This window comes from Rhinopithecus bieti, unplaced genomic scaffold, assembly GCF_001698545.2.
Source record: "Rhinopithecus bieti isolate Rb0 unplaced genomic scaffold, ASM169854v2 scaffold_42532, whole genome shotgun sequence".
NCBI lineage: Eukaryota > Metazoa > Chordata > Mammalia > Primates > Cercopithecidae > Rhinopithecus > Rhinopithecus bieti.
In genome coordinates, this window is record NW_016818301.1 from 901,524 (window position 1) to 916,598 (window position 15,075).

General features: G+C 57.0%; 1 protein-coding gene across 9 annotated transcripts; it reads right to left on the bottom strand.

Moving 5' to 3' along the window:
- Nucleotides 1-6,788: 6,788 nt before the first annotated feature.
- Nucleotides 6,789-14,937, bottom strand: GMPPA (GDP-mannose pyrophosphorylase A). Of its 9 annotated transcripts, none has more exons than XM_017856789.1 (14): nt 14,846-14,937; nt 13,760-13,819; nt 13,560-13,657; nt 12,211-12,314; nt 11,751-11,937; nt 11,346-11,405; nt 9,573-9,703; nt 8,919-8,933; nt 8,427-8,561; nt 8,234-8,331; nt 8,020-8,066; nt 7,709-7,801; nt 7,359-7,527; nt 6,789-7,084 (listed from the first exon to the last, which is right to left on the bottom strand). In XM_017856789.1, exons 2-14 carry the CDS (start codon nt 13,797-13,799, stop codon nt 6,984-6,986), a joined length of 1,278 nt encoding a protein of 425 aa, XP_017712278.1. In that variant the 5' UTR covers nt 13,800-13,819; nt 14,846-14,937; the 3' UTR covers nt 6,789-6,983. The 9 variants fall into 9 exon arrangements, with proteins under 9 accessions (XP_017712278.1, XP_017712281.1, XP_017712283.1 ...); XM_017856792.1 differs by having other exon boundaries at nt 13,760-13,814; nt 14,846-14,914; XM_017856794.1 differs by having other exon boundaries at nt 13,760-13,814; nt 14,813-14,897.
- Nucleotides 14,938-15,075: the final 138 nt, after the last annotated feature.

Below are 15,075 nucleotides of genomic sequence, written 5' to 3' on the forward strand. Positions count from 1 at the left end.
AAGAATCAGTGCTTGTGCCCTGGGGCCCCATGTGAGAGCATGTGCCCTCACAGGGGAGGAAAGGGGGGCTGATTAATCCGGGCGCTAATGAGCAGCAGGGAGAGGAAGCATGGAGGGGCGGGGGGAGGTGGCTCCATTGATCCAAGCCGCGGAACCAGCAGCTGAAAAAAAAGTGAGAAGGGAATCGATCTGAGGGAAACGGCAGCAGCTGGGGATTAGAGCCCGAGGTCCACCCGCGGCCCAACGGCCACCCCGCCCCCTGCGTCAGGCCTGGCCCTGCAGCCTCTGCCTTGCCCCAGGGGAGGGGTCCAGGGATGGCTCCCTTGGCGGCCAGGAGCCACTTTGCCCACCCTGGCTGCAAGGCCAGGTCAGGCCCCATCAGGGTCACCCCAGCATGGAGCCTGCCCACACACCCAGCCCTGGCCATGCACGGTGCCCTGCCTAGGTTGTCCCTAGCCTTTAGGCAAAGTGGCTTCCCCAGGGACCCCACAGTTGGGCTTCCCCACAAGCCTCCGATGAGTCTGGGTCAGCTGGTTCCCCAAGCTGGAAAGATAAGACCCCTGGGGCAGGGTGCTGCATCTGGCTGGGACATAGTGTCCCAGAAGGGAAAGTGGGATTGGCATTGGACGAAGCCGCTGAGTTAGCACTGAAAGTGGCCAAGTGACCACAGACAGCCTCCACTCTCTGTCCCATGCCCAGGCAGCCCCCTCCTTCGCTCTCCCCTTCCTGGTAGACTTCCAGACCTTTCCAGAGCTCCCCCCTCCACTGTTCCTCCCCATCCTTCTCTCTCTTCCCCTTTCTCCTAATATTGATTTTTCTTTACTGTTTTTTTTTAAAGGTGACTTAATTGCTTTTTAAGGTTACTTCAGTCTCGGGCCCTGCCAAGAAAGCGGGGAACTGCCCCCCCAAACTCTCCCCAGCACTTGTTACTACCCGGAAGTGCATACGTGTCTCTGAATTCCCCCACCATCCATTGAGATCTTGGGGTCACACTTCCCCGACAACATACTGGCCTCCATCGTGAGACAAATCACACCCTCCTTCCTCCTGAGGGATGGCAGGACGCCTTCAACCTCTATAAGGAAATTAATCGGGTGGTAACTGGGTATAAGGGGCATGTGGGGGGTGCTGTGAGGGGAGCTCCAGGCTGCCAGGAAGTGGAGCAGCAATTAGCTGCATGCACACCCCCACCACTGCCCCACAGCCAGCTGTCTCCAATTGTCCCCAAGCCCCCAGCTCCAGTCTCCCAGATCTCCAGGAATCTGGTGATGTTCTGGGGAGTACCCCATCCTTCCAGCTCATCTCTTGACCTTTCCATCTACTTCTCACCAGGCTCTCTGGCCCCCTCCCTGTCTCTCTATACCCCCTTCGCCTCTGGCCCCATCCCATCTCTCCTCCCTCTCCCTGCTTCCCTGCCTGCCTCCCTCTCTGCCCGGCTGCAGTTGGGTGATAATCTCCCTCATTTAGCCTCCCGGCTGCTTCCCCGGCTCATTGCCCAGCTGGTCCCTGGGGCCCGGCCCAGCTTCTTCCCCACCCCCACCCCAGCCCTGCGCCCAAGCTCCCCACCCCTCCCTGCTTCCCCACCCACTCCCGGGGACCAGCTGCCCCTTGCAGTGAGGCATCAGGGACAAGTGTGGCTGGCCAGGCCCTTAGCTGGGTGTGAGCAAAGGGGACGGGGCTGTTAGGGACCCTGGACTGGGAGTGCGGGGGAGCTGGGTGTTGCGGGGTCAGAATGGGAAGCTTCATCCCAGGTTCCTCTGCTCTCCGGTTGTCCCCATTCCTCAGATTTATTCCCAGTCCAGTTCACCCGCCTCCACCCCCCAGGGCATGAGCTTCCTGACAGTGAGAATGAGTGGTAGTTGGACTGGGATGAGGTTTGGTAACGGGGTCGGGTGGGGGGCGCGTGCAGAGGGGGAGAGAGACAGGGAGAGCAGTGGGTTTCTGGCTCAAGGTTCCTGGGAGGAGGCATGGAGATTTTGTTTGGGCAAAATGCCCCAAAGGCAGACCCAGAGACCTCCCAGGATCCAACCTGGGAGGTTCCAAGGGCGCTTTCTCAAAGCACAGGAACCCCCAAACTGATGCCCAGATTCCTTGCCTGGCTGGCCCCATTCATAAATGCTATGACCCCCCGAATTCCTAGACAGCATTCTCCTAAAGGTGCCCAGCCTCCCCCTGCGCGCAGAGGACACCCTCCCCAGCCCAGACACCTGGCCCTGGTGCGGACCAAGTGGTGAGCCAGTGTGGGACAGATGTGGGCGGGAAGGGACCAGGAATGGAGGGCTGGGGCCGGGGCTAGGCCAGGCCTGGCTGGTGAGCACACAGCGGTGACAAACGGGCTGTGCGGGGGCCGAGGGGCGGGGGATGGACGGCGGCTGATTTATCTGGGTTATTTATGCCGTGGACGAGGCAGGAGAAGCAGTTAATGAGAGTCCCAGCGAAGGGGGGTGGGGAGGCCCGAACGTGATCTGAGGCGACTGAAGTGGGTTAGCGTCCTGCCACCAGGCCCTGCCCCCACTATCCGCCAGTACTCCCTGCACCCCCACCCCATCTTCCTAGGGCCAGCCCAACCCAGCACCTTCTCCCGAGTCTCATACCAACACTTCCCATCTCTTTTCAGGTACTCCCAAGCTGAGGCAACGGGTCCCTGGGACTATAAGGACACCAGGTCCAAGACGGGATGGGCGCATCAGGAGGAAATGGGGAAGACACCAGGAAAGGGAGGGCAAAGACGGGATGGGCGCATCAGGAGGAAATGGGGAAGACACCAGGAAAGGGAGGGCAAAGACGGGATGGGCGCATCAGGAGGAAATGGGGAAGACACCAGGAAAGGGAGGGCAAAGACGGGATGGGCGCATCAGGAGGAAATGGGGAAGACACCAGGAAAGGGAGGGCAAAGACGGGATGGGCGCATCAGGAGGAAATGGGGAAGACACCAGGAAAGGGAGGGCAAAGACGGGATGGGCGCATCAGGAGGAAATGGGGAAGACACCAGGAAAGGGAGGGCAAAGACGGGATGGGCGCATCAGGAGGAAATGGGGAAGACACCAGGAAAGGGAGGGCAAAGACGGGATGGGCGCATCAGGAGGAAATGGGGAAGACACCAGGAAAGGGAGGGCAAAGACGGGATGGGCGCATCAGGAGGAAATGGGGAAGACACCAGGAAAGGGAGGGCAAAGACGGGATGGGCGCATCAGGAGGAAATGGGGAAGACACCAGGAAAGGGAGGGCAAAGACGGGATGGGCGCATCAGGAGGAAATGGGGAAGACACCAGGAAAGGGAGGGCAAAGACGGGATGGGCGCATCAGGAGGAAATGGGGAAGACACCAGGAAAGGGAGGGCAAAGACGGGATGGGCGCATCAGGAGGAAATGGGGAAGACACCAGGAAAGGGAGGGCAAAGACGGGATGGGCGCATCAGGAGGAAATGGGGAAGACACCAGGAAAGGGAGGGCAAAGACGGGATGGGCGCATCAGGAGGAAATGGGGAAGACACCAGGAAAGGGAGGGCAAAGACGGGATGGGCGCATCAGGAGGAAATGGGGAAGACACCAGGAAAGGGAGGGCAAAGACGGGATGGGCGCATCAGGAGGAAATGGGGAAGACACCAGGAAAGGGAGGGCAAAGACGGGATGGGCGCATCAGGAGGAAATGGGGAAGACACCAGGAAAGGGAGGGCAAAGACGGGATGGGCGCATCAGGAGGAAATGGGGAAGACACCAGGAAAGGGAGGGCAAAGACGGGATGGGCGCATCAGGAGGAAATGGGGAAGACACCAGGAAAGGGAGGGCAAAGACGGGATGGGCGCATCAGGAGGAAATGGGGAAGACACCAGGAAAGGGAGGGCAAAGACGGGATGGGCGCATCAGGAGGAAATGGGGAAGACACCAGGAAAGGGAGGGCAAAGACGGGATGGGCGCATCAGGAGGAAATGGGGAAGACACCAGGAAAGGGAGGGCAAAGACGGGATGGGCGCATCAGGAGGAAATGGGGAAGACACCAGGAAAGGGAGGGCAAAGACGGGATGGGCGCATCAGGAGGAAATGGGGAAGACACCAGGAAAGGGAGGGCAAAGACGGGATGGGCGCATCAGGAGGAAATGGGGAAGACACCAGGAAAGGGAGGGCAAAGACGGGATGGGCGCATCAGGAGGAAATGGGGAAGACACCAGGAAAGGGAGGGCAAAGACGGGATGGGCGCATCAGGAGGAAATGGGGAAGACACCAGGAAAGGGAGGGCAAAGACGGGATGGGCGCATCAGGAGGAAATGGGGAAGACACCAGGAAAGGGAGGGCAAAGACGGGATGGGCGCATCAGGAGGAAATGGGGAAGACACCAGGAAAGGGAGGGCAAAGACGGGATGGGCGCATCAGGAGGAAATGGGGAAGACACCAGGAAAGGGAGGGCAAAGACGGGATGGGCGCATCAGGAGGAAATGGGGAAGACACCAGGAAAGGGAGGGCAAAGACGGGATGGGCGCATCAGGAGGAAATGGGGAAGACACCAGGAAAGGGAGGGCAAAGACGGGATGGGCGCATCAGGAGGAAATGGGGAAGACACCAGGAAAGGGAGGGCAAAGACGGGATGGGCGCATCAGGAGGAAATGGGGAAGACACCAGGAAAGGGAGGGCAAAGACGGGATGGGCGCATCAGGAGGAAATGGGGAAGACACCAGGAAAGGGAGGGCAAAGACGGGATGGGCGCATCAGGAGGAAATGGGGAAGACACCAGGAAAGGGAGGGCAAAGACGGGATGGGCGCATCAGGAGGAAATGGGGAAGACACCAGGAAAGGGAGGGCAAAGACGGGATGGGCGCATCAGGAGGAAATGGGGAAGACACCAGGAAAGGGAGGGCAAAGACGGGATGGGCGCATCAGGAGGAAATGGGGAAGACACCAGGAAAGGGAGGGCAAAGACGGGATGGGCGCATCAGGAGGAAATGGGGAAGACACCAGGAAAGGGAGGGCAAAGACGGGATGGGCGCATCAGGAGGAAATGGGGAAGNCATCCCCACTTCCCACCCCAGTTCCCTCTTGTTTCTCCCTTCCCAGACCCTCCCCGGGCCGGTGCCCTCCTACCCCTACACGGCCAATGACGGTTGGGCACAGGGTCCCAGCAGCGGTGGACAAGGGGGCTCCCTGCACCCCGTCCAGGGGCAGGTGCTCCATCTTGGGTCTCTCAGAGATGGATGGGATTTTAGGCCCCTCCCAGCACAGAATTGGGATGGGGAGGAGTGGGGGGGCATGTCCTTCTTAGACGCCCCCCAACAACAGTGACTGCTTCAACCTGGGGGGCATGTTACAAAGACCTCAGCTTCACTTGTGGCACCCCCCTTCAAACACTGACCCTTTCCCCTTCCAGTGCCTCTCCCCACCATGTCCCCACCCCCACTGGGTCTAGGAGGGGGATCCCGGGGGCCAGGGCCTGACACAGACTTATTGGATTTCACGGTGTTTTGCTGAGAAAATAATTAAATTATCATATTTATGATAGAGCTGCCATGGCCTCTGCCAACCACTCGGAACAGAAGGGTCAGGACTTGGGGGAGGAGTGGGAAGGGACCTAGCTCCTGGTCCTAGGACCCACCCTCTCCCAGCCCCTTCCTTGGGGTGATGACCCCAGCCCAGAGTGGGGACCTGCAGCCCCTACCACTCCCACTAAGACAGATAGTGAAGGTCTGGGCTGGAGGCCAGGACAGGAGGAACTGAGGAACTAGGGACAGCTTATAGGTCAGGACTGCTACACCATGTAGATCATTCCCCACACGCTGGCATATAGCCCACGGGACCTGAGGGACCTGGGAGGTCACATCTAGCCCAATCCCCAAGTCACCCTCAGTCCAGCTCCTGAAAAAGTGCAGCTTCCTAACTGCTGGGCTACAAAGCTATGAAACCCTGGGCTCTGTCCCGGAGCCTGGTGCTGATAACAAGGCCCCGGCACCCTGCCGCCTGTACCCCTGCCTACTGCCAGGACCCCCTCCTTTCTCCCACCCACGCCCTGCACCCCCCATTCTCTTCGGGTAATTAGATTCCTCTCAATTAGCAGATTACGATCATTACCAGCTCATCTGGCAACACAGCTCCGCACCCACAGCTGGGGAAGGGGGGCACCGAGAGGGGCACATGGGGGTCATGGGCAAACATGAGAGATGGCTGGGAGAGGAGGGCTGAGGCCTCCCAAAGGGCAGGGCCAGGAGGACAGGAGGTGGTGAGGGCCTTCCCAGAACAGGGTGCCTCCCACTGTGCTTCAAAGAGAATGGCACCAGCTCAGGCCCACCCAGCCTGCCAGGGGAGTGGAAGACAGAGACATGAGGCCTCGGGTAGAGGCGAAACCCCCACCCTGCCAAAAGCCAAGCTGGGAGCAGATGGAGCTGGCAAAGCGGAAAACCGGCCAGGGCTGGGCTCGGCGGGAACTGAGCAGAGCGGGTTGTGGGGATCAGCCTCTGGGCCTGTGGCCCCGGTTCCTGTGCCCGCTGCCCAACCGAAATCCTTCACCCTTCCCTTCGGAATCCTTGCACATGGGGGCCTGAGCCAGTCTCCGTGGGGAGGAACAGGGAGGCAGGAAGGCAGGGGCGAAGGTGGGGGCCAGGCAGGCTGGGGAGCCTTGAGGGCCTTCCTCCCGAGCAGCGCACGAGGCTGAGGCAGTGGGAGGGGGAGATTTACCAGGGCTCCAGATTCATTATTCATGAGCCCGCAGCAACGACTCCAATTTAAATGCTAATGTGGGGGGGCCTGACTCAGCTGCCCCGCTTCCGCCCCCACCCCCAGCCCAGACATAAGTAGAGTCCGTGCTGGCTCCAAGGTTCATGGGGTTTATTAGGGAGTCGGGAGGGAGAAAGCCCAGGAGTCCCCAGGCCACCCACATTGCTCCCCGGCGTGTGACGATCCTGCCTGGCTTTCTCTGGTCCTTTCTAGACAGAGGCTGGCCAAGCAGGAGGCAGCCTCAAGGGTAGTGGGTAGGAGCTGGAGGCCTTCTGGCAGCCCCACTCAGAGGATGATCTGGTTGGTGAAGCTCCGGCTCAGCTCCTTGTGTGGCAGAACAATCGAGTTCAGGATGAGCACCTCGGCAGGGATCCGGACTCGGCAGCCTGCAGCGTGGATGAGGGCATCAGGGGAGGTCATGGGAGGGGAGATAGGAGCGGGGAGCTGGGGGCCACTGCCAGCAGAGAGGGACCCCTCCTGCCCATCTGTGCCCCTGGCCTCATGCCCCTGGTGACTCACACAGGGCCTGGCACACAGCAGGCCCCTGGTAACTGTTTGCTCAAAGAAGAAAGACGCGTGCACACAGAGGAATGAACGCTCCCCAGAGTCACTGGCCGTCAGCTGTGGGTTCCCCCAGCCCTGGCCCCCAGGAAGCCATACCCAGGATGGTGATGGCAGGCAGCAACTTCCCATCCTTGAAGAGGCTCTCACTGTCCATGCGGGCTCGGGGATCATTGGGGTTGGGGTCATTGGGGGTACCCTCCACGCGGGCCCAGCGTCCCACGGTGCTCCCCCAGCCCACGATGCTATGCAGAACACACGTGTGCTCCTGCCAAAGAGGACGGTGAAAAGTAAGGGGAAGGGGTAGGAGGCAGCAGGAACCGGAAGGTGTGAGGTGGGGCCAGATGCAGAGCCCATGGCGTTCACCCTTCTCTGTTCTTGGGGGGATACCCGGGCCCTTCCCGCAGGCTCTTGGGGTGTCACATGAGGCTGTGTATGCTGATGCCTACCTGCAATGTGGCTCCATGGAGGACAATGCTCTCCCGGAGCCGCACACCCTCACCCACGGTCACCCCCTTCCCGATGGAGACGTTGGGGCCCAGCTGTGGAGAGAAGCACACACCATAAGCCCTGGAGGGACTTGGAGGATACCCAAATCCAACTCCCTACTAGAACAGATAAAGCAGAATCGACCTGCTCGAGGCCACACAACAGGCTGTGACAAAGTGAAGAAACCAGCACCCAGAACTCAGACAGTGTGGGCACCCTCCATCCATCCGACCACCACCCTTCCCTCCCTGGGGCTGTGCCCAGCACTCACCACAGCCGAGGGGGCCACCTTGGCGGTCGGGTGGATGTACACATTCCCTAGAAGCAGAAGAGAGGCCCTGGGGGCAAATATCCCAAACCGAATTTGGATCAGGGAGGGGCAGGGATTGAGGCTTCAACTCTGGACTCGAGGTCAAGAAACCTGGTTCAGAGGGCAGAGGGGCTGGGGTGGAAGCCAAAGGTTAGGAATTGGGGCAGGTGGGTACCTCGGATCCGTGGGCTCCCTGGGGTGTGCTTGGCCAGCCGTTCTGGGTGAGTATCCTGGTATCGGCTCAGGTAGAGGCGGGAGGCGTAGAGGGCTGAACTGGGGGCCACAAGGGGGGCAGGGGCTCAGGGGTCAGCAGGGCCTGTGCCCACCACCCCAAAGTTTCAATCCACAGGGGACCCAGACTTCCATACCCTGCGGACTTGATCTGGCTCCAGATACCATCAGTGAGATGCACGTATATCTGGCCCTGCCCTGCCAGGGCTGAAAACACATCCTGCTCTAGGCGGATGGTACCTGCTCCTGGCCACAAGCCTGGTGAGTCCTCCCTGGCAGAGAGGAAGAATGTTGACATCAGTGCCCCAGCTGAGCCCCGGCTGTGGGGCTAACACAGTCTCCCAAGGACAGGAGTGGGAGGGATTCCCACCACCTCTCTAAGCCCCTCTCTCCAGGTCTGGTCCGGTCCTCTCCAAAGGGCTGCTCACATCCCAGGAAACTCTCCCACCCAGCCCCAGCTCGGGTGGGTGCTATCACAAGGGAGCCCCAGGCAGAGGCCTGCTTCCCATCCCTGCCCCATTTCCAGAAGGAGTTCCCCCCATTTTCACATTCTCGTCCCCATTCAGCCCTTTACCCCCTCCAAGTTACCCTCCCACTCATTGGATGGAATGAAACACAGACAGACTCACCCCAGAGCAAGGCAGCTGGTGAGGGCAGAGACAGTCACAGAAAGAGAGGGAGAGAGAGATGGTAGAGATGCCAGCTCAGCAGAGACAGAGACAGAGAGGCCAGGAGAGATGGAGAGGGAAGCAGAGACACGGGTGGGAGTGAGAAATGGCTATGAGCGGAGGAGGCCTTACATGGGGCGATGTCGGGGTAAGGCAAGGATCCCTAGAAGCGAACAGCTTCTAGCCCTAGGAGGGAAGACGCTGGGACTGGCGAGCAGGGCTCTAGGTGCTATGTTCCAAGGGGAGCCGCAGCCTGAGTGTGCATGTCTGTCTGTGTGTGCACGTGCACAGGTCTGCACCCAAGCGTGTGTGCGCCCAACTGTGTGTTGCCGTCTGTTCTGAAAGACGTCTCTGGGACACTCAGGGCTTGGCAGAAATGGACCAGAAGGGGAGTGGGCAGGCAGTGACAGAGGAGGAACTGGGATGGATAAGGAAGAGGGACAGAATGAGGTTAGAAGGGGAGGGACTCAGGAGGCTCTGCTGGAGATGGCAAGTGGAGAAGGGAAAGGGGAGGAGGAAGGTAAGCAAGTTGAGACGGAGCCTGCAGAGACTGGTATGTGTTGGGGTCCGTGACTGGGGGTACTTGGGGTCACAGGGCTATGGGGCCTGCCTCACAATTGCCCATCCTGCTGATTGCGCTGGAAGACATCCCGAAGAGGCTTCAGGGCTTCAGGAGAAAAGAGATAGATGCCGCAGTTGATGATGTCACTGATAAATGTGCTGGGTTTCTCCACATAGTGCAATACCTGTGAACAGAGCAGGCTGGGTTCAGTAGAAGAAGGGACTACTGCCACAGTCCTCTAAGACCCTCTGATTTCCAGGCCCTTCCTGCCTCTTCTCCCTGCTGCCAGGGTGGCCTGGCTAAAATGCAGTGCGCGTCCGCATCCTACTGCCGCCTGGCTTTAAACCCTGAGATGACTGCCCTTCACCTGATTCACCTTCAGATAAGTCCAAAGTCCATGGCTTTCCCTGCCTGATCCTCCCCACCGCCTACCTCTCAGATGCGTTTCCACCCGACTGCATGCCTGTGCCTGGAATGGCCTGTCTCATCTCTTCATCTGGAAAGCCCACCTTTCCAAACCCAGTTGACACTGTCACTCCCTCTGTGCGTCCTCTCTTGCTGGCCCCAGAGTTAGCTATTCATGCCTGGGCACTCCTGAACTCTGGCCACGCCTCACCCTTGGCATTGTATCATTTGCAAAAGTTGGCTTTTGATTCTGTCACTCCTATTAGACTAACGGTGCCCATGAGGCAGGGACTGCACCCATTTGGCTCTGTTTCTCTCACACCTACCTGGTGCTTAGCACAAAACTATCTATGTGTATGTGTGTACATGCATGTGTGTGTGAGTGTTTATATGTATGTTTTATATTAAAGCACGAACAAATAAAAGGGGTATGTGAGGCGAGGTATGGTGGTGGCTCATGCCTATAATCCTAGCACTTTGGGAGGCTGAAGTGGGTGGATCACTTGAGCTCAGGAGTTCAAGACCAGTCTGGGCAATGTGACGAAACCCTGACTCTACTAAAAATACAAAAATTAGCCTGGCATGGTGGCACATGCCTGAATTCCAGCTACTCAGGAGGCTGAGGCAGGAGAATGGCTTGAACCCAGGAGGCAGAGGCTGCAGTGAGCCGAGATTACACCACTGCACTCCAGCCTGGGCAACAGAGTGAGACCCTATCTCAAAAAAAAAAAAAAAATTTTTGCTGGGCATGGTGGCTCACGCCTATAGTCCCAGCTACTTGAGGGGCTGAAGTGGGAGAATGGCTTAAACTTGGGAGGTCGAGGATGCAGTGAGCCAAGATTAAGCCAAGATCGCACCAAGATCGTGCACTCCAGCCCAGAAGACAAAGTGAGACCCTGTCTCAAAAAATAAACAAATAAAGGAGGGAGGGTTATGTGAAAGTCAAGAGGCGTAGGAGAAGGGAGTTTCACAAACCAGGACAGAGCCCTGCTGCCTTGCCTATCATGTTGCTGCCTCCGGTATGTTATTTCCTACCTCCAGGCCTTTACACCTGCCATTCCCTCCGCCTGTAGTACCTTCCTGTCTCTGTCATGTAGACAAATGGGACTCCGCTCAGACCTTGCTTCCTCCAGGAAGCCCTCCCTACTCCCACCCTGGCAAGGCTGGGCTGGGCCCCCCTTGGTGTTCCCATCATGCACTGTGCATACATTTACTACAGCACCACCTGCAGGAAAATTAACCATTCCCCCTCCCCCTGGTCAATCTCTCTTAAAGGGATATAAAATGATTAATCGGGAGCGTCTCACCTGTCTGACAAGACTAGGGCCCACCCTATACTGTGCCAGTATTCTCTAGAGGCCTGAGGTAGAGGGGATGATGACACAGAGTAGGAACCCACCCAGCCCCCTCTCTGCTCTCACCTCATGTGTCTGTGGATTCTCAACGATGCAGCCGTAGTTGAGGGACTGCGTCCTGTTAGCCTGAAAGACAGACACACCCGAGACAGTGACCTGCCTGCTCCAGGGCAGCCACGTCTGTTTTTCCTTTCTTTCCCTCCCCTACAGCACCTGGCATGCAGCTCTGCCACTGACAGGCCTTCAGCAAGGGTGGAAACTGACAGCTGCCCTCCCCCTCCCTACTTCTAAACAGCCAGAGGGCTCGGGGTCTCCACTAACACTTCCATGCCTGCCAGAGCAGCGCATCTCCCTCCTGACACCAGCTCCCACACCAACTCCCAGGGCGCCCCTGCCTCCCCAACACCCTGAATTCCAGGAAGCTCTTGGGATCACCTCCTTTACACCCTCCAGTCCTCCTGACCCCCTCACCGTAGTGCCAAGGAGTAAGAAAGGGTGACGCTGGTGTCGGTGGGCTTCCAACATAGCACTCAAGGGGAAGTCGGAGCAGACATCAGCATTAAGCACGAAGAATGCCTCGGGGCTCCCAGCCAGGATCTGGTCTCGAAAATGGTAGAGACCACCCCCTGTGCCTAGGGGGGCAAATTCCTGCAGGTACCTGTCCCCAGAGACCCAGGAGCCAGCTCAGTGGATCTTAGGAAACAGATACCATGAGCCAGGGCACTTGACCCCCACCGCCTGCTCCCAGGAGTACTCCTGCCCAAGGCCCACAGAGAAACTCTATATATTCAGGGATTCAGTGATGTCCAAATAAGAATCCTTCTACTAGGTGAGGATGAACTCTGGCAAATGCTGACTCAACCCACTCCCAAGAACTCAAGAGGCCTAGGGCATCCTCCCCACCCCCATATACGAGTGTGTGCACAAACACCTGACTGGAAGGTTAAACTCCTGCTGGGCGGCTTCTAGGAACTGGGTGAGGGGCTCATCAGGTTGGTAGAAGCCAATGAGCAGAATCTCCTGCATCCCAGGGACCTGAGGAAAAGGGAAAGGCTGGGAGGAAGAATGTCTAACAGGAGGTGATGTTGGGGAAATCCTTAGTGCTGACCCAAAGTCCAGAAACCAGTTTTAGCCTCAGCTGTGGGGTCCCAGGGCACTCACCACTCTGGGCTATTTTCTCCTGTGGACAGTGAGGAAGTTGGAGGAAGTCGGAGGCCTGATCTTTTTTTGTTTTGTTTTTATGAAAAAAGGTCTCACTCTGTTGCCCAGGCTGGAGTGCAGTGGCATGATTTTGGCTCACTACAGCCTCCACCTCCTGGGCTCAAGCAATCCTCCCACCTCAGCCTCTCAAGTTTCGAGGACTACAGCCATGTCACCACCTCCCTCAGCCTCTAGAGCAGCTAGGACTACAGCCAGGCCACCACATCTAGCTAATTTTTAAACTTTTTGTAGAGAAGGGGTCTCTTGATGTTGCCAAGGCTAGGCTAGAACTCCTGGCCTCAAGCGATCCTCCCAACTTGGCCTCAAAAAGTGCTGGGATTACAGACATAAGCTACCATGCCAGGCCTGATCTTTCAATCAATTATTATTACCCCCACCAACCAGAACTGGGACTCACTCTAAGAAAGACTTTGCCTACCAAGCTGCATTAATCCATTCCCCGCCCCCCACCCTCATTTTCATTATCCGTCAGCCTAAGCTTGAGATCAGCATGAGGTAAGGGTACCATGTATCAAGGGTCTGTGTTGTACTAGGCATTTTACAAATGTCATTTCTAAGCTTCACCACCCAACAAAGTAGGTCTAATCTCCCCCATTTTACACATAAGGAAACTGAGTGTCAGAGAGGGTGTGTTATTTGTTGCAGGCCTCACAGCAGGCAGAGACTGAATTCAAACCAAAACCTTGCCTGTCTCAATACAAAAAGCAATAAAGAAATGAGCATCACGGTGATCAAGGATATGAATTTATGCCTGGTTATCATTAAGAGTCTCCATGCTACGACTTTACATTGTCTCCAAGATCCTTGCCTGATCTCACATTCCATACTTTAAAAATAGGAGTGAAATCTGAGCAGGAAGAGGCCAGATGAGAAACCAGATTAGGGGAAGACAGCAGGGCAGCTGCACAGCATAACTTGAGGGGGCGCCATTCACATTGTCATCTGTGAATGATGGTCCTTGGAGTTATGCCTGGTGGGAAGAGATTACGGTTGGGAAAGGGGGAAACAGCATGAAGATGAGCAGGAAGTGAGGGGAGAGAGGGGAGCCCCTGAGGTTACCTGGGCACAGGCTTCAATATGGTGTTGGATCATAGGGACCCCTGCCACAGGAAACAGTGGTTTGGGCACCTCAAAAGACAAAGGTCTGAAGCGAGTTCCTGGGAGAGGAGAGAGAACGTTTCGGCTTCCTGCCTTCCCCTGCCCCCATTCCGCCTACCACACCAGCCCAACCTCCTCCCCCCATTCCCCTGGCACCTCACCCTTTTGAGGGCCTCCAATCAGGATCACCGCTTTGAGCATGATGGTGACTGCTACCTAAACTTCAAATCCCAACAGAGAAATCAAGCTCAGATCTCATACCCCAACCAAGCCCCAAAACCCAAATAGCAACACTTAGCCCTCTCCCAAGATGTAAACCCAAAGCTCAATATAGTCTCTGCCTGGACCCAACACCTCACAAATCCCACACATCTCAAATCCCAGCGGAGAAATCAGGCTCAGATCTCACACCCCAACCAAACCCCAAACCCCAAATAGCAGCACTTAGCCCTCCCCCAAGATGTAAACCCAAAGCTCAATATAGTCCCTGCCTGGACAGAACCTCACAAATCCCACACATCTCAAATCCCAACCCAGATTCCAGTCGGCCTTCAAACCTCACAGTGATTCCTCCCAAATTCTGAAATTCACGCCCCACAATTTGATCTCTAAAAGACTTCCCTCTGGCCATGAACAAATTCTGCAAATTCAGAAACCTGGCAGAGACCCCCTTCTCAGACCCAACCCTCAAAATACTGAAGCCTCAAATTCACTGATTCCCAAAGTGTTGTGTCTTCATTCTAGATATTAAGCCCTGAATCCCAATAGTGAACCCTGAATATTGAACAGCAAACCCCGAGTAAGCCTCAGATATTTAACTTAAACCTGAACGTAACCCCCAAGTACTGGACTAACACTGATCTGAATTTGACGAACCCCAATCCCAGCAAAATCCTCTATATGCTGAACATGAATCCTAAAACTAACCTCTATATATTGAACCCCAAATCAAAAGACAGGTTTCCTTGGCATCTCAAACACTGAACCTATTGACCCCCCTCCAGTCCTAATACGGATGACTGGCTGGGTCTAAATCTCTGGATTCGGAGGACTGCTTGATTGCTGACCCTCTGAACCCCACAACTGACTCTGTCCAATAAACCCTGGCCTCTCATGGCCAGGGATTGTGGGACCAACACAGGCGCGGGCGCACCCACGGCCAGCCAGGACCTCGGAGCCCGCCCTCTGTCTAGAGGCTGTCCCCTGCCCCTTACCCCTTCCGTCACCCCTCCACCAGCTCCCTTTACCACTAGCTCCCTTTACTCCAGCTCTGCCGCCCGCTACTGCAAGCTTCTTCCGCGCACGTGTCTTCTCGCAAGTCGCGAGAACTCATTCGCAGGTTCTGCCGGGAATTGTAGTCTGAACCTTTCACCGCTTTCAAACTTAATGGGAGAGGAGAGCGGTGCTGCAGTCCGGGGGCGTGGCCAAGGTATCGAGGGGCGGGGTTAAATGAGAAGAAGGGTGGGGCCTGAGAAGC